Below are 19383 nucleotides of genomic sequence, written 5' to 3'. Positions count from 1 at the left end.
ATTTTGTCATATTTTAGGTACATTTATAACATCATTTTGCGATGTTGATGTGTTACTGTAGTTTTCTTTTTTCAAAGTAAATTGAATTTTAACTTCAGGTAAAAATGTGATTCTTCTTTGATCTTGCTGATCGTCAACGGACCGAGATCAATTTGTACAGTTTGGAATTGTGAAATTATATTTACTGATTTATTCAGTCTGAAGATTGTAATATTCATGATGTTTTTGTTAAGCATCGTCTGTACCGTTTTTATAATCTAACCATAATGTATATTCAAAGATAATGTGTATTGTTACTAGTGGCGGTTGCAACTCGAATTACAAAAAATAAAATTATACAAAATCTGCGACTTATCTATCTATCTATCAGGCTTCGGTGCACAATCTTCAAAATGTTCAGGTTTTTGACATACACTGTATGCATAACGAAAACAATAAAAGCAAATTGTTACTGGTATAAAAAATCACACAATAATTTAGAAGATAAATCAAATAATCAATTTTTAGAAACTGTAACAAAGAGTTGTTCGACCCAAGCAATCCATCCCAATAAAATTTATGTTCAGAACAACGTTTGCGTACTTTGCGGTAAAAAATTAAAGCATTAATCATAATCAACACATTTTGCAAATTACCAAAACAAAAAACTCCATCAGACTTCGGGACTTCAACATAAATACAATCATTCCAGACCAACCTATTTCGTTCGCTAAAAAATATCTGCTTTCGAAAATTTATTGGAATAGAGGGTCGTACATTACATGGTGTGAGGAAGGAGGGACAGATTGTAGCATCAATTCATTCAGGGAACAAATTGCCGTTATCGCAAACCAACAACACGGAAAAAATCTATTATAACAATCATATGAGGTAAGGTAACACTCCTTGAATTTTTTCTCTTTCAGCACAACAATTCGAGCACAATTTTACCGAAAAAATATCGCGAGAAACCGGAGCAAAAACTTTGTTCGGGAAAAACTGATGTGGAATTGAAAACTGCATGGGAAATTATAAATTACGGCTCAAATTTCGGAAAGTAAACAGAGAATGAAAAGTACGTTATATGGTTGCCTACATTCGTTATTTATCAGGGCTATCTTACTGATTTTCGGTGTTAAACGTATCATTCACTTAAAATCAGGCGTCAAATTAGCCGTGAATCTCCGAACCAAGCGACAATAGTTTAAAGCGTCAAATTATGGACAATTTTGAAATGCTTCTGCCATTGTAAGGATAAACTGCATGTGCTTGAACTAAAAGCATAACATGAAGTTACGTTAAATTTTCGAGAGGAAGCCTAGCTTTAGGTCTTTTTGTTAAAAGAGTATAATAGAAGGTTACAGTGTTTGGATAAATTCCGTACCTGCTGCCTTTCGTGCCTATTAATTGGAACCCCAAAGCGCCAGTGAATCTTTTGAGCAATCAATTAGGTACTGAAAATGTATTGACAGTGACCCTTTTACAATTTTTGCAACAATTGAGTTTTACAACGGAACTCAAGTTCTATCCCAAACTTCATCAATAGATTTAAAAACCTAAAATACCAACAAAATTTCTCCATCAGCAGTTTAATAACACTTAGAAAGCTTGAGAAAGGTTGAGACAAATTGTCCTCGGAAACTAATCTTGAAGAAAGTGATAAATTTTAGTCAACACTTCGAACACCATCAACTGATTTCTTGAAAGCGAAGCTATTAGCGATTTTTAAAAAGTCGACCTTTACAATAATTTCTTTATTTCTCCCTATGGAAAATCCACTAAGCAGAAATTCTACTCATTAACCTAACTTGCAATAAAACTATCCTAGATAACGTGGTTGATCTTGTTCCAAAGTGTTAAATAGTTTGGAAAATCTTGGTAATCTAATTCAAAAATGCGCAATAGAATGATCAGCAAAACATTAAAGCATTATTTTTTAATTATGCTGAAAACAGATCGTTTTTCGCCATATCGAAGAATCAGTCAAGCAACACAATAACAACCAGTCCACTAAATAGTTTCATACACTAAATGCAATGACGAGAACGGGACAAACAATATTCCTTTTTCTGTTAAAAAAACCAGCGAAGACCGACGACCAATCTGCAATTGGGTTCGAAAATTGTGGAGCTTGGTCTCTTGGCACCTGTGTCTTTATATCACCTGAAGACGTCAAATGACAGAGAGGTTAACAGCGTTGTGTCTGGCTGTGTGATCAATGTCTCAGCACTGATGCCGCTTCTTCGGAAGCTAAGTTGAATTCGTTTCCTTACATGATTGAGAACGAATTGTCTTTTGTTTTTGAAAACAACCTGCCAAAAGCTCTGGGTAAAGTTATTGAAGATAGAATTGAACCTACGCAGGCTTTTAAAAAGGTACAAAGCACTAATAGAGCTGTAAGAAAAAAATTTATAAAACGTTGATGACAGCTTAAAGTTTAAAATAACAGGTGTACCTGAGAAAGCTGATTCAGTTAATGGTAAATTAGACAACGGTTTTGCAGAAATTGATCAGATTATGAAACATATTTGATTAAATTCCGACGGAAATGCAGTGTCTGTCCGACTATTTGATGGAGCGAACTTCGTGAATGGCGAAAGGCGAAAAAGCAGGCCTTTAACGGTATCGTCTAAAAATTCCAATTATTGTCAAAATGTTTTGCTCGGAGGTGCACGCTACACATTTACCCGCTTCCGGTATACCTTAGGAAGTTCCTGTCATCGGCTGATAAAGAAGTTGAGAACAGAATTGGAAACGTTGCGAGATGTTAAAGACGGAAGGTAAAGATCGATTTGATTTAAAAATAAAAATCTGGAGCTTTTGTGTAGAGGTGTTCGCGTTCCGGTCATGAAGGTAGCTTCATGACTAAAAATATTGATTGCTTGCTGTTTATTTCTCAATCAATTAGATCTATGGATCGCATACCATTTAATTGTCAATTATTCACACTATCTGAGTCTTCTGATCATAGTGAACAATCCCCCGGAAATCATAGTGAACAAGTTGGTTTCTTGTTGTACCGTTTGATTTCAAATTGAAGTCAAACGATTTATCTTTAGAGTCATAATCTTTTAGTTGCTGTTGCGCAATTTTAGAAGATTGGATAGTCAATTTCTTCGCAAATATTAACAATCCACCTACCTCATTTCTTTTTGATGTTACTTCAGTATCTATGGCTGACTGTTTAGGGATTACCGCTATCCGTTTTCCCAATTTTCAACTTCTAGAGGAATAAACAATTTTATGTTTTACTTTCTCGGGGATTTCAATTTTCCTGGAATTGATTGTTCAATGCTAGCCTCTGAAAGTTCAATTGGTCGTAATTTCTTTGAGCTTATTAAAGGATGCGGGTTGAATCAATTCTTAGTTCAAGGTACATATAGACATGGTAATACACTTGATCTCATTTTATCATGTGCTGATGATCTTTCAATTTGGATTTTTAAAACAAGCTTTAGTGATCAAAAAGCATTTTGCTCCCAAATAGAGTTCTCTTCTGAAAATTTTACTGAAAAGGGGTTTGCGTGTGCCTTGATATATATTCATATCTTTAATAATAGTTAGGCAGAATTTTGTCGATTCTTAACTGTGAACTCATCTCTTAATTGTCAGTATTATACGACATAGTGCGACTGTCTTAACAAAGCGTTGTCACAGTCTGTCGCATCAAAAAAAGGACATAGTGTACCATATTTCTATTCATTGCATACAATGCATCTTGTCAACAGACGTGAGACACTTTCTCAAAAGTTTTTGAAAACTTTTTTGGTTCAAACCTCAGCTCCAAAAGCAAAGCTGGCCATCAATTTGGAGTCATCATTTGAAATGGATAATTGCTTGTTTGTCGAAATTTTTCATTTAACCAAATCAAAGACACTGCTTTCAGTTCCTACGCTCCCTTAAGTTTGGTTCCACTTATCCATGCAACATGTTTTACGGTGACCTCAAAGCTGGGTCTTAGCTCTGTTTTCATTCCAGATAACAACCTCAAGGACAAAAATTCAAACATTCGATGACACTCCGTTGGGCGGTTTCTGCTTCGCTATAACTGATATTTGCAATGCTTTGAGGTTTTGTAATAATGGTTCATCTATGGACAGTGACTTTATTCCTCCATTTGTTCTATCAGAATGCGCTCACCTACTGGCACCCTCAGTTTTTGATTTTTTTTACAAAACATTTTGAGGTCTCCTGTATAACCTCATCAGCGGAAAAGCTCATTTGTTTCCTTATGAAACAAAAGAAGTTCAAAGCAAGATATATCAGATTACCGGCCAATTAGAATATTACCAAAAAAAATCAATCCTGTTTGAACGGTTCATGTTTAACTTTTTTAAACGCTCGGGTTCAATATCAGTTGAAGAGGCAGCTACATGGTTTAATCAGGAATTGCGGCACTGTTAATTATATTTTTGTTTATTTGGAGAGTTTTTAGGTTGCATAGATTGGCACAGACTGTTTGGCTGTACATTTTGACGTCAGAAAGGCATTTGTTACCATCCAACTTTTTTGCTCCCAATAAAATTAGCTTCTTTTGGCTTTGATTCTGCTTTTTTTGAATTCATCGACTCTTATTTAAACTGCAGTACACGGAAAGTTAAAGCTGATAAGACTTTCTCTAACGAAGTTAAAGATACGTCTGGTGTTCCTCAGGGTAGTGTGTTGTGGCCACTATTACTCAGTTTATTTATTATGAACACTCAGAAAGCTTGAGAAAGCTTGGGACAAATTGTCCACAGAAACCAAACTTGAAGAAATTGTTTGATAATTTTTAGGCAACACTTTGGACACAATCAACTAATTTCTTGGAAGCGAAGCCAGTAGCGAATTTAAAAAGTTGACCCTTACAATAATTTCTTTGTTTCTTCCCAATGGAAAATACACTGAGCAGAAATTCTACTCATTAACCTAACTTGCAATAAAATTATCCTAGATAACGTGGCTGATCTTGTTCCAAAGTGTTAAATAGTCTGGACAATCTTGGTAATCTAATTCAAAAATGCGCAATGGAATGGTCAGCAAAACATTAAAGCGTTATTATTTAAATATGCTGAAAATAGATCGTTTTTCGCCATATCGGAGAATCAGTCAAGCAACACAATCACAACCAGTCCATTAAATAGATTCATACACTAAATGCAATGACGAGAACGGGACAAGCAAAATTCCTTTTTCTGTAAAAAAAAATCAGCTAAAAACGACGACCAATCTGCGATTGGATTCAAGAATTGTGGAGCTTCGTCTCTTGGCACCTGTGTCTTTATATCACCTGAAGACGTCAAATAAATGACAGTTTAAATTAACAGGTGTACCTGAGAAAGCTGATTCAGTTAATGGCAAGTTAGACAACGGTTTTGCAGAAATTGATCAGATTATGAAACATATTTGATTAAAATCCGACAAAAATGCAGTGTCTGTCCAACGATTTGATGGAGCGAACTTCGTGAATAGCGATAGGCGAAAAAGCAGGCCTTTAACGGTATCGTCTAATAATTCCCAATTTTTGTCAAAACGTTTTGCTCGGAGGTGCAAGCTACACATTTACCCGCTTCCGGTATACGTTAGGAAGTTCCTGTCATCGGCTGATAAAGAAGTTGAAAACAGAATTTTAGCGAAACGTTGCGAGATTTTAAACACGGAAGGCAAAGATCGATATGATTTAAGAATTAGAAATCTGGAGCTTTTCTGTAGAGGTGTTTGCGTTCCGGTCATAAACGTACCTTCATGACTAAAAAATATTGAATACTTGCTGTTTATTTGTCAACCAATCAGATCTATGGATTGCCGAGAATTTGATTTTCAAATATTCGCACTATCTGAGTCTTCTGTTGTGTATTTTAGAGAAAGTTGATTATCAACTGAAAAACAAAATTCAGAAATGTTTTTAGCGTCAGTTTTACAATTTAGTGCACGGAAATCTTTACAAATTTTTGCACGGAAATAATTTACAAATTATTGCACGGAAATCATAATGAACAAGTTGGTTTCTTGTTGTACCGTTTGATTTCATTTTGAAGTCAAACGATTTATCTTTGCAGTCATAATTCTTTAGTTGCTGTTGCTCAACATTAGGAGATTGGATAGTAAATTTCTTCGTAAATAAAAACAATCCACCTACCTCATCAGTTTTTGATGTTACTTCTGTATCTATGGCTGACTGTTTCGGGATTACCGCTATCCGTTTTCCCAATTTTCAACTTCTAGAGGGCAAAACAATTTTGGTTTTTACTTTCTCGGGGATTTCAACTTTCCTGGAATTGATTGTCAATGCTAGCCTCTGAAAATTCAATGCTAGTAATTTCTTTGAGCTTATTAAATGTTACGGGTTGAATCTATTCTTAGATCAAGGTACACATGGACATGGTAATACACTTGATCTCATTTTATCATGTGCTGATGATCTTCCATTTTGGATTTTTAAAACAAGCTTTAGTGATCAAAAAGCAATTTGCTCCCAAATAAAGTTCTCTTCAGAAAATTTTACTGAAAAGGTTATTTTGTGTGCCTTGATATATATTCATATCTTTAATAATAGTTTGACAGAGTTTTGTCGATTCTTTACTGTGAACTCATTTCTTATTTGTCAGTATTATACGACATAGTGCGACTGTCTTAACAAAGCGTTGTCAAAGTCTGTCGCATCAAACAAATAAAAGGACATAGTGTACCATATTTCTATTCATTGCATACAATGCATCTTTTCAACCGACGTGAAAAACTTTCTCGAAAGTTTTCAAAAACATTTTTGGTTCAAACCTCAGCTCCAAAAGCAAAGCTGGCCATCGATTTGTAGTCATCATTTGAAATGGATAATTGCTTGTTTGTCGAAATTTTTCATTTAACCAAATCAAAGACACTGCTTTCAGTTCCTACGCTCCCTTAAGTTTGGTTCCACTTATCCATGCAACATGTTTTACGGTGACCTCAAAGCTGGGTTTTAGCTCTGTTACAGATAACAACCTCAAGGACAAAAATTCAAACACTGGATGACACTCCGTTGGGTGGTTTCTGCTTCGCTATAACTGATATTTGCAATGCTTTGAGGTTTTGTAATAATGGTTCATCTATGGACAGTGATATATTCCTCCGTTTGTTCTATCAGAATGCGCTCACCTACTGGCACTCTCAGTTTTTGATTTTTTTACAAAACATTTTGAGGTCTCCTGTATAACCTCATCAGCGGAAAAGCTCATTTGTTTCCTTATGAAACAAAAGAAGTTCAATGCAAGATATATCAGATCACCGGCCAATTAGAATATTACCGAAAAAAAATCAATCCTGTTTGAACGGTTCATGTTTAACTTTTTTAAACGCTCGGGTGCAATATCAGTTGAAGAGGCAGCTACATGGTTTAGTGAGGAATTGCGGCACTGTTAATTATATTTTCGTTTATTTGGAGAGTTTTTAGGTTGCATAGATTGGCATGCAGACTGTTTGGCTGTACATTTTGACGTCAGATAGGCATTTGTTACCATCCAACTTTTTTTGCTCCATATAAAATTAGCTTCTTTTGGCTTTGATTCTGCTTTTTTTTGAATTCATCGAGTCTTATTTAAACTGCAGTACACGGAAATTTAAAGCTGATAAGACTTTCTCTAACGAAGTTACGTCTGGTGTTCCTCAGGGTAGTGTGTTGTGGCCACTATTACTCAGTTTATTTATTATCTATTTGGCTGACTCGCTCGAACATTGGAAACCTTATTTGTTTTGTGGCGACCTCAAAGTTTTCACGGAGTCTCAATCAATTTACAATCAACGAGCTATTGAAATCTCTCTGAATTTTGTCGCAGGTCAATGAATTAGACTTTCAGCCCGGAAAATGCAAGCTCCTTTCGTTTGGACATTATAACAAAGCTGGATTCTACCTCAACGGCTCAGTCTTCCAATACGCAGACTCCATCCTGGACTTGGGAATCGTTTTTTGTAAAAACTTGACATGGGATAAACTTCTCAATCTGTGTATTGTAAAAGTGTCAAAGTTTTTTTAATATTTTCCGCAGCTAGTAACTATCTCAAGACCCAAATTTCTATAAGTCACTCGTTTTATCAAGCTTGCAATTTGGTTCTCCGACATGGCACCTCTTCTGTAGCGTCCTTAAAAAACTTGAACATTTTCAATTTTGTTGTCTGAAGTGGTATGAGCAGTTATGTTGAATACCGGTGTGAGCAGTTATGTTATATGCATGAAGTGTCTACACTTTTTACAATTGTGTTTGCAGCTATCACAAACAGATCGTGATCTCGATCTTGGTTTTACGAGATTTCATACTAGGACTCATCGAACTGGCCACTTTGAACTAATAAAGAACAAAAAACTCAAAACAGATGAAAATTTGCTCCTTAGATCGCAACCTGCTGCCAACTTCCTTTTACAAAGAAACATAATACACTTTGACATGACTAAAGCGAGGTTCATTTTGGATTGTGATAAAATCTTTTTTTAGAAGACTTGAATTGTTTGACGTTTTTTATATAAAATGTTGTTGCCCTTTTTGCAGGTCTTTTACCGTTTTTTTTTTGCTTTATTTTTGAAAGCTGGTCATTGTTTTAGTTTGTATGCGTTATGTAATTCCCTAAACAAGAGTTGAGCCGTTTAGTTCTACTTCTATTTCTAACACCAGTTTTCTGGACCAAAATAAGAATAGCTATTTTGCTGTCGACAAATTAGTGTTCTCGCTGTTTTTCCAAAGCTTTGCTAAACCTCATATTATTTGAAGCGAGTTGTTTTTCTCCGATGAAGTTTCACCTAAAGAAATACGGCTTCAGGAAAAAGCAGTCAGCAACTCTCCAACATATCTAACCATTGGAAACAATATCTAATCAGAAAAGTCTTGTGTCAGTAAAAAAAATGTTTGTTCTATATCATGCCTTAAAAAAAATTTTGGACTCTACGTAATAATAGGCTCATCTCAAAAGATAATATTTCATGATTATGAAATGTAATGGATTTTTTAAATCCTGTCTAAGAACCGAAAGAATTTGTAATTATCAACAAAGAAAATAAGAGCTTGAAAAGAATTTAATTGAATACACCTGTTATGTGGTTCCATTGCGACCAATGCATCCCAAAATTGGCATCCAAGCAGAGGAAATTTAAAACAAATTTGAAAAAGAAATACTGCATCATGCTACTAAACGGCCAGTAGGATCAAAAGAAGCAACGACTTCGCTTAATAGCCCTGAAACTATACCACCTACGCTTGTTGGGGAGACTTTGACGTACAAGAGCTAGAACGCACTGACTAGAATACCGAAAATATGACGCAAGTCCGAAGGCAGGAAATCAAACGATCGAAAACCAGACAGGCCCAAAACGGACGACCCTTTTTCCACAAAAAAAAAAACAATCTTCGGTTCAATTACATATACCGTGTAAACCAAGATTTTGGAAACCGAACAAGTCGACTATTGAGAAATTGTGTTTGAACTTCTTGATAATTCGCCAGAAATAAATAACCATGCGCTTTATATGCCGATGTGTGAAATGTAACTTTGTAAACAGAGCTAAACTGAACTGAACAAAAAAGGGATGGTGTCCCCTTAGAATTTTTAAAATGTTTTTCTATTGCAACCACTAGTACTGTTACAATATAATGACACATGCTCTGTAACTGGGGCGCATAACTTACTTGAGGGGGGGGGGGCATTAATGGAAAGAGATCCTTATTATTTAATAACTACCTTCAACACAAACTAGCAAGCACAGGAAGACCAAAGCGCATCCGGCATTGTTAAAAATCTGGATAAATCTAGGAGTCCATCTTCCGACTCCACACGACTCGGCGTCCTCGAAATCCGAGGAGGAATAAGTCGTACTGGAGTTGCCATTATGCTGTTCCTTATTTGGTAATAATGCATCGCGTTCGCCGTTTTGGTCGCGAACTTGCAAGTTTGCAGCTACAAATTTGTTCATAAGGATTAAAAACCGGAAACTTCTTTTTCTCCAAACGGCGGTTTTTGAAATATAAGATAGAATAGAAAAGGTTAATTTAGATCAAATGCGGTGTACAGTTTTATTCAATAAATTCTATTGTGGGTGATATCTGATTAAAAAAAAAACGGGAGCCAAATTTCGAACCATAAAATGTAATTGCTCAAATTTTTACAATAATTGGATGAAGAAACGTGCTTAAGAAAGTTGAATTAAGACCCAAAAATCGTATTTAATAGTGTCTTATAATTCTTTAACAATGATTCTAACTGGTCTAATAAATCTGACTAATTTAAGGGATATGCAATAAACAATTTTTTCCTAATCAAAATATAATTCTAAACAGTTCAACGAAAGTTTCAAAATTGTTTACACAGTTTTGTTTATACGAACTATCATATTATATGTTCAACTTTCTAGCTTTTTGAATAACTAAAGAACTCTTATCTAGTTCTGTAATTTCTATCACGTCTGAATAACTTTTTGGCCAGAAAACTGTAGAAAACAAAGTTGATTTGATTAAGTTAAAAACATGCAAAAAAATCAATCGTTTGATTGTATTTTCTTCATGCTTTCTTCGATGAATGTTCTCGCTGCGCTTTTTACACATGCAGGTTCGACGGACGTACACAATTTAGTACATTATAATTCATTTATTAATTATTTTGAACTTAATTATATACAGAATATTATCTTTGATCTTGATCAGATTATGCTTTTATATGTATTCACACAGGCGTAATTATCTCTGAACTTATTATAAGTGATGTTTAGAGATCAATAATCTAATGGTTAAAGGATAGAAAGATAGAAAGCGAACGCTCATATGCTCTATGAACAATAAGAAAACAGAACACAATTTTTCGAACACAAACTGAGGCGCATATCTATAACTGACATTATGATTTTCAAAACAACAATGAAAAAGTTTTCATGCGCCTTTACGAAATTTGTTCAAATATAGTTACCCAGCTGACTACCTCGGATCATATACCTTTTGCGGGGTCTACTGAGGTCACATTTATTTTCAAAGCTGAATCATATTAACTTTGATTCTGTATTTTAATCTGTCAAGTATCATGATCATGTCAAAAATTGGAATGATCAGAGTAAAAAATCAGGACAACCCAAGTTATTCTGAATTTGTTCTTAACTACATAATCATAATGTGTCACAACTGCTCAGAAGAAAACATCAGTCTGAACAAAAGTACTCAGAAAAAAGATCAGCATAGTCTGAATTTTCTATGAGAATTACAATAGTCAGTAAATATTCAGACAAATAAAAATACACAGTCATCAAATATTACATTTCTCATAAAGTATTTGGAAAATTGGATCCGTATAGAGGGCCAACCTTTTCCATTTCCAAAATTGTGGACAACACCGCCGTGTTCATAGTTCACATTTTCCGAAGTACAAAATTAATTAAACGGCTATAAAAGGGTGGAAAAAAGATCATGTATGAGGGTTATCCCCCAATTATTGGTGTCTGGGCCGGGGGTTTGGTTGATGGTGGTGGTGGTGGTTGTTGGAGGAGGGGGTGATGGTATCACGAGGGCAAGAGAGGGTGTAGGTCACACCATGCTCGTATCAAACACCACCCGGGATCTATTCTGTCTCAATCAAACGCAGACCACCCCACTCCCTCCCAACCTGGATCTGTTCTGTTTCAATCAAACACCTTCCCTGGACACACAGTTCCTGATTTCTGATTTCCTGTAACGTGTCCTTACATTGTACGACGCCAGTTTTTATGCGATTTCGTCATGCTCGGTTGTTTTTGTTAAAATTTCAATTTGACATAAATTGTGGTCACGGTAAAAATCGAGTTTAAATCTGCCAAGTACAATGTCATGATTGGAAAACTTTTTTGAACTTGTTAGGCTCTTTAAAACCTATAGATGGACTGCAAATATAATGATTCAGAACTGGTGTTCCGAGTTAAAATGGGAAAGTAAAGATTCGACTCTGAAATTTCAAGGGGTTAGGTTTCGGGTAGGAACGAAAACCACACGAAAAATACTCCACCCTAGTTTAGACAGGAAAAACCCAAAGAATTATACCCTATGGAAATAAACCCCCCATTTTAAACTTGAATTTCGGTCGTGATTAGTTGGTCGGTAGTGATAGTATCATATCAAGTCCTGAGGGCCGCTAAGGCATGGCCAAACGCGATATGAGCGCATGCTCTTTAAGATTCAGGTGGAATTTTATTTCCGCGGGGAATTTTTTTCCCATCTAAAATTAAGTGGGGGCTTAATTCCGTGTGGTTTTATTTCATTGGGATTTTGTTTCTTATCAAAAATTAAGTGGCAATAATATATTCGGTAGTGATGTTTTCATATCAAGTGCCCAAGGCCGCTAAGGCATGGCCACGGCCCTTGAAGTACGGTCAAACGGGCTAAATGCACAACTTCTTTGAAAGTCAAGGTGGAGTTAATTTGCGTTGGTATGTATATTGCCTATCACTAAAATGAAAATTGTTTTCGTGTTTTTCCCCCGAAACGGTGCTTTGTGATCTTCCCTGTGTGTATAATTCTACGCATTTTTCAGGAAAGCTGGCTTTGTTTCCAAAAAAAGCATTTTCGTCATTTTCGACAGAAAGATACTGATTCGACTGATTATGATTTCTTGCTTTTGAGTCAATTATTTTCTGAACTCGAAATTTCGTATGACTTCTGGGATCTTTTTCCATTTGTGCCCCCCCCAGTAACAGAGCACATGCATTTACACAGTAAATCATTATGTAAAAATATGACACGTGCGTCTGGGGGTGTAAATAATATACGCAAACAAAAAAGACCCGACTTCTGTCATAATTAATTTTCCTTGAAAATCCTATGTGAAGTTTCATGGCGAGCAACTTTCTAACTTTGATCAATCCCGGTTTCCATTCAATTGTCCAGGCAGGATTAGCTTAAGTGGAAGAGAACAGTTTCTTGGTTTCAATTTTTGAAGAATTCTGGGATTCAAATCAATTTTACACATACCTATAATAATCATAGTACCCATAAGCTACGTACACCCAAAAAAAAATTTTAAAAAGCGCCACAAACATCAAAGATTAAACATTTTGAGTTCAAATCAGTTAACGAGCAGCGATTCATAGTTCTATTTTTTAACATCTGCTAGACTGTTTGTATAGTTTCCACCTAAGTTACTAAAGACATCTGAGTCAAGTATTCCACATTTCTTCCGAATTTTGCCAATTGTGTCTGTTTTTAGAATGTTGCTTTAGAGTTGCGCTTAAGTTTTCAACTGAATTCTGATCGGGACTTTTTGCTGATAATTCAAGTACCTCCCGCTCTTCACCTTCGAATAATAAAGGATCATCGCACATGATCTTGTCACAATATCTTGGATCATCGTATACGCGTATTACCTTGTCGAAAAATAAGGTCTTAAATCTGCAACATGTTTTTGTAATTTTTCAAGAAAATAATTCAAAATTAGTTGGAAACTTCAGATTGTCTGAATGCTCAACAAACAGTTTCGAAGTAACTTCTTTTGTAATATAGATGATCAAAATTGCTTATTTCCAATTGCACCAAATCAGCCTGGCAAACAGTGAGAGATTAAAACCGCTTTTTCTTGTGTAGAGGAAGAATAGGGAATAAAATCTCCGATGAAATAATAAACAACACTTTTTGTCCAGCTTTAGCGAAATTCAAACATTTGGTGTAAAAATAATGCTTAATGGTGTAAAAACAATGCTTAAATAGAAAAAAATTATGCTATACTTATTTATGGTACCATAGTCTGCATCATTAAATTTACGCTAGTGTAGAGGCAATAAATTCAAACAAAAAAATTAGCAAATGATGATTAGTGAGCATTTTCTCTATCAAGCAATAAAAAATGAGCAAAACTTCAGAATTTCTGTGGAAAAAAAGACAGCCGCAACATTAGGTAAATCATTGAAAAAAGATAAATTACTGTTTTGACATGAGCGTAAGCTTTCTTTTTTATTCAACCAACTGACGCCAATACAGGTCCCTAACTGTCCAAACAAAAGCAACCAATTGAATTTGCGAGAGATATTTTGTTTGGCCTTCTTCTACCAATGTATTTTTTTCTTTCATATTTTTTTTCAAAAAAAGACTATATTCTATCGCATGAGTTCTCAGTTGCCGCCAGGAAAACGAAGCACCTGTTATCCGTAGTTGATTGCCATGATAAAACCCACAAAACATTTTGTTTTAAGCCTATGAGAAAGAACTTAAAAAAATATTTTTTAACATGACCCGACAAATTAGTTCAGTCAGCTGAGAGCTTATACACAAATAAAAATATATATAAATACATATACATTTATATATATATATATATATATATATATATATATATATATAAACATATAGAAAATAATTTTGATTCAATCTGTCTGGAGTCAGAAAAACGTCTTTTTTCTTGATAACAAAGTCGGTGCCAACATTTTGGGCATCCTTGGCTGGATTTCACTTGTGCCTTTGCTTTGACGTGTATCATTGCTTAAAAACCTACTCAAAAGGTAATAGTTAAGGTTACATAATATTACCTTTAAGTGCGAAAGGGTTGTTAAGCAATGATAAACGTCATAACAAAGGCACCAGTGACATCCAGCTAAGGATGCAAAATGTTACATTTGACTTTTTTTATTATGAGAGAAGACGTTGCTTTGACTGCAGGCAAATCTGATCGCAACTACGGTCCAAATAGCATAAAAACGAATCGTAAATAGTTAGTTGAGGTGAATCAAATGCTTAGGGCTTGCAAAAAAAATTGTCGAGATTTTCGTGGCGATAACATAATGTTTTTTGACGATAAATTATGTACATGTCAAAAATCAGAACTGGTCTTTTTTGTTAGCATTACAATTCTTTTGAAACTCTTTCTTTAGCACTACAGCACTTCTAATGCAAAGCTAAAAATTGAAAATTTGGGGTTCAAATATACGTATATTCTGTTTTTCGTTAATTGGACTATCTGATGGGCTTTGTAGAAAATACTCAAACGGAATCAGCGCTGATGCCGCCAGCAATTGACTTCAGAGGAATCAATTAAATCAAATGGCTCATTTTTTATTTAAAATGTTTTGAATATTTGTTAGAGTCATTCATTTAAAGTTCGGTCCATTTTGAATTACATGCCGTTCCGTCTTGTCATCAGGTGACTTGCCATTTTGCCAACGTATATTTGAAAACCAATCTATTATGAATGAATACAAATCTTTGTTATCAAACTTTGATTCGGAATCAAAAGTTTTTGCTCATTAAAGGTTCAAATAAGTGTGTTTTTTGTTGAAAAATTCTTCACTCTTCTCAATCGCACTCTATAACATCAGTCCTGTTCTCCTTAAGTTTCAGAATTCTTCTCGTTTCAATCTTCTATGAACTTTAGAAAATTATTTATGTTCTCCCCGGTCATTGGGTGAGACAATATTTACAAAAACGAAGGTCCCCTCTCATTGGGTGACGCTTCTCAAAAGACTCCTTTCTTCTTGGAGATCACAAAGTTTGCCGAAATAGAATTTGTCCAAAAATATTGCAAAAATTGGGGTTACGGGACTCGTGCAAGCAACATTGTAGCTGATCCTTGTACAATCACAACGGAAACCGACTGAACCAATCTATCAAAAGCGATAGCATTTCCCTGCGACTGATAATTCCTGCTGTCAGCTAACAGAGCTATGCGCTTTAACGCTTTCTTGAGAGTAACTGACTGACCACCCAATGACTCAACAGCGAGAGGAACAAACAAAAATCCTTGCTCAGGGCAATTTTTTCCGTGTTGTGCATACTTTCGCTCTTCGGCTGCTTCAATCGCGCAACCAGACTTCTCTGCCGTATGATTTATAATGTTTGATTGCAGTGGAGAAGTTACGGTGACGTCTAGAGCAGCTGGATGACCTGATTTCCATGAGGGCAGAAATATGTCGCCAGGGCCAGAACCGTTTCCTGCAATAAGGTTCCGTTTTTCGATGACTCGGGACAAGTTAGCTGATGAGCAAGCTGATGCAAAACGGTCACGAATCCTGTCATGCCGAGGAATTGCATCCCCTCTTCCGGTACAGATGACGGCGTGGTCACCAAAAAGGTCAAGGGTCCCAGACCTGCAGTGAGGGCATTTTCTTTCATCTTCATAAACTGCAATACCTAGTCTGTATTTGACACTAATTTGAAATTCACTGGGACTCAGATGGAGAGCTAAGGCAGGAACTGGAGGTGCCGCAAGCCATGCGCCGGAATGAGGCAAACAGAGTGATTGCAGTCTTGCTTTCTCTCTGTCTGACGACTGATTTCTCAGCAGCTCAGAAAACTTTTCAGTATCTACAGCTTCTTGAATTTTCTTCTGTGTGTAGGAATTCAAGTTGAAAGGTTCAAGGCTTTCATAGAGTTCCTTAAAAACCCTACTGTCCGACGCGCGCTGGTTTGTTATTTTCTGAACCAAGTCATCAGATGCTATCACTGAGCCCACATATGCGGCTCTGTACTGCTCTTGCGATTGTCGCACTCGAGGCCTGAAATGTTTATTGGCAAGGTTGACTGCATCCACGCATTGTCAGAGGTGACAGCACCTATTATTTGATCTAACGCATCCCGTTGGCTAGAATCAAAAACTTTTAAAACATCGATCAGATGTCTTGTCGGCGTGTTAGTGCGTAGAGAGTAGACTAACTTTGGTGTCCCTAGGCAATAACGAAGTATGCCGAGAGCACATTGAGGATCATCCAGATAACTCAAATTTTCCAAGAGCGACACAACCTTCTGAACACGTTTCTGTAGGCAAGAAGAAACAAATACTGGTGATCCGACTGCGGCACCCAGTACTTCAAAACCATTGCCCATATTTCTTGTAACTTCTCGATCAACTGAAGGTAGATCTACGATTGACCAGAGTTCGCACTTGTCTTTCCTCAAATACAGACCCCTTTTTGGACCTTCATTAGCTAAGATATCGAGCGTAGTTCGGATTTGATCTTCTGAACCTGCAACAAAACCATCGTCCAATTACCAAGTGTGCTGGGTAAGATTTGGAACCGCGTCTCTTATTTTTTCTATAACAGGCCATAACGCCAACGAAAAGAGAAGTGGACCCAAGGGATCTCCTTGCTGAACACCCGATTCACTTTGAAGACTGGCGTTATTGTACAGTAGTGGCATATGCTGAGAGTAGCAAAAATATGTGAAGGCTGCGATACCTGGTATGAAATCGCATGCTGCTTGCAATAAGTGTGAACGCTTAACCGAATTAAAGGCATTTCGGAAATCAATCTGAAGCACTCCTTCATTAGATTCAGCGTTGAGGATCTTTTCGTAGGTGATTTTTGCAGAGTGGATAATTGCTTCCGCACCTCCGCTGACTCCAACCCCTAGCTGAATGGAATCGAACAACTCAATTGCTTCTGATTTTGCTTCTTTCACCAAACATTTAGCAATCAGGCGCCTCAGGATTTCACTGACAGCTATTGGGCGTACTCCTCCTTTCTTTTTGGATAGAGCGGTGAGCGATGCGCTGCAGAGGGCTTTTGAAACAAATGAAGGAAAATTACCTCTGCTTGCTGTATTTACAAACCTTGTTATTGCTTTAAGGGCGGATTCAGAGTGGTCGGGAGCAGTACACTCTACTGCGTGCAATAGATGCTCTGGATACATCTTGGAAGGACCAGCTGCAGTGTACTTGCTGAAAGTTTTCAATTGTTCAAAAACTATGTTATCACTAAATTGATACGCACTTGAAGCAACATTGTCTGGTTGGATCAAAGTTGGAGGCACTTCTTTGGGATGTAGCTCTTCTAGTGCTTTCAGAGTAGCTCTGTTATTAGGCGCAAGTCCCTCAGATGACAGTATTTTTGCGGCGCGACCAAATTGACCTTGCAAACATAGACTTTTAGCTCTGCTGGCTAATTCTTCTATTCCGTTTGTGGATTTTTTCCTCGCTTGTTTCATTGCCAAGGCTTCTGTCCAATGGTTTGCATATTCACCCGCATTCCATCGATCGATGCGATCGGAGAGCCGCTGATCCTGATTTCGTTTATGCTTTTTACCTCCTCGGTTGCTCGCACGCAGTATACACTTCGAAACAGAAAACAATTTCTGCCAATTTAGTTCGTCATCTGGTGTCGTGGCACAATCATCCAGGATGCTGGTTAGCAGTTGTGACCACTTAACTCTAAATTTGACCGGAACGAAACGACATGTTGGAAAATGTGAACTAACTATTGTCTGTAAAGAGGGCAGTTTTTTGTTCTCGTTCAGTATTGTTTATTCAACGTTTTCAAAGAAATTATCATCAAGCTGGTACTGCTCACACAACGCGAGGAGTAGGTCAATTTTATCTGAAATTTCTTTTGTTATTTTTTTGCGATTCTTCAAGTTATGTTTGTGCTTCGAATAGGCCCAAACTGATTTCGCATTAAACCACGTGTCGTGCTCTGAGCCCCAACCACTATATCTAATTTTGGTTTCATGCCCCGAGTTTTCTAACACTTGCACCTTATAGAGTTTGTTGACAGTGTCGGGGATGAAAAGTACTCTAAAAGTTGCTCTTTTACACTCAAGTCTTGAAAGTTTTTCGTCAAACCAGTATTTGCATCACTGATGGGGTCAGAGTCAACAATGATGTCTCGTGAGCTAGCATTATCTTGAGACTGGATTTGCAGACGAACACTATCGTTCACAACAGTTTTTCTTAGATTGTAATTCATTTTTCCCATATTCGAAACTGTATTTATATCATACGGGGGATTGCAAATCGTAAAAAAAAGAAGTGCTTTCCCGAATCGAAGGTTCTTTTTTGCGATAGCTAGACTTGATCGTGTTGTTGTCGACCACTGCTTTTTTGATGACTTGCCGAGGAATTTTTAGGACAAAAATTTATAGGACAAAAAATTTCTCTGAAGTGTCCTTCCCGTTGTGGCTAATTCTGTTGCAGTACTCGACTGCTTTTTTTAAAGGGCTAGCGGCGGTACGACGTTGGAGGGGGGGGGGGTGATCAAGAACAATCTCACCGGGTTTTGAAGCTCGGTCTTGAACTCTTGAGGTAATTTACTTCAATAAGGTTGTTCCAAATTTTAAAGGAATTCAATTTCGAGCTTAGCTCTCATCAACTCGGCGACTTTATTTCAACGCACGTGTCAATATATTTGAAAGCTTCTACAGTAGAATTTATAGGGCATGTTTTATTGTTAATGTCCAGAACACATTTTCTAAAAAACTTCTTATCAATCTCCTTTGCGCTGACAAAGATTGCATTACTTATGGATGAAATAACCCGCTACATATCGATCAGTACTATAAAATCGACTTAGGGCCAAAAGCTGCTTTAAATTTATACTTTTTTCGCATCTTTTCACCTTTATTATCAGTTATAGTGTTTTATTGAGCATTTTTTGATAATTCATGCAAGCAAACACGGCATGTTTGCTGCTTTGTGTTCAGGGAGAGAAGAATTTGATTCGCTTCAACTGCGATGTATATCTCAACTTCTCTA

General features: G+C 36.5%; 1 protein-coding gene across 2 annotated transcripts in view; it reads right to left on the bottom strand.

Annotated features, from left to right (window-relative positions):
* LOC142351127 (solute carrier organic anion transporter family member 4A1-like) overlaps positions 1 to 19038 on the bottom strand; it is a 29561-nt gene extending 10523 nt beyond the window's left edge. The window contains exon 1 of one of the 2 annotated variants that reach the window (XM_075403221.1): positions 18902 to 19038. Coding sequence is in view for 1 of the 2 variants with exons in the window: in XM_075403220.1 (XP_075259335.1) it covers positions 9661 to 9892 (232 nt within the window). In the remaining variant the exon portion in view is untranslated. Of the gene's footprint in view, positions 1 to 9660; positions 10359 to 18901 lie in introns of those variants that run through there. The other variant, XM_075403220.1, reaches the window with a different exon arrangement.
* Between the last annotated feature and the right edge of the window lie 345 nt (positions 19039 to 19383).

The sequence above is a fragment of the Convolutriloba macropyga genome, chromosome 12, assembly GCF_964194025.1.
Source record: "Convolutriloba macropyga chromosome 12, txConMacr16.3, whole genome shotgun sequence".
In the NCBI taxonomy this organism is placed as follows: domain Eukaryota; kingdom Metazoa; phylum Xenacoelomorpha; order Acoela; family Convolutidae; genus Convolutriloba; species Convolutriloba macropyga.
Note: the sequence above shows the minus strand (reverse complement) of the source record. Positions and strands in the feature narration are given on the sequence as shown.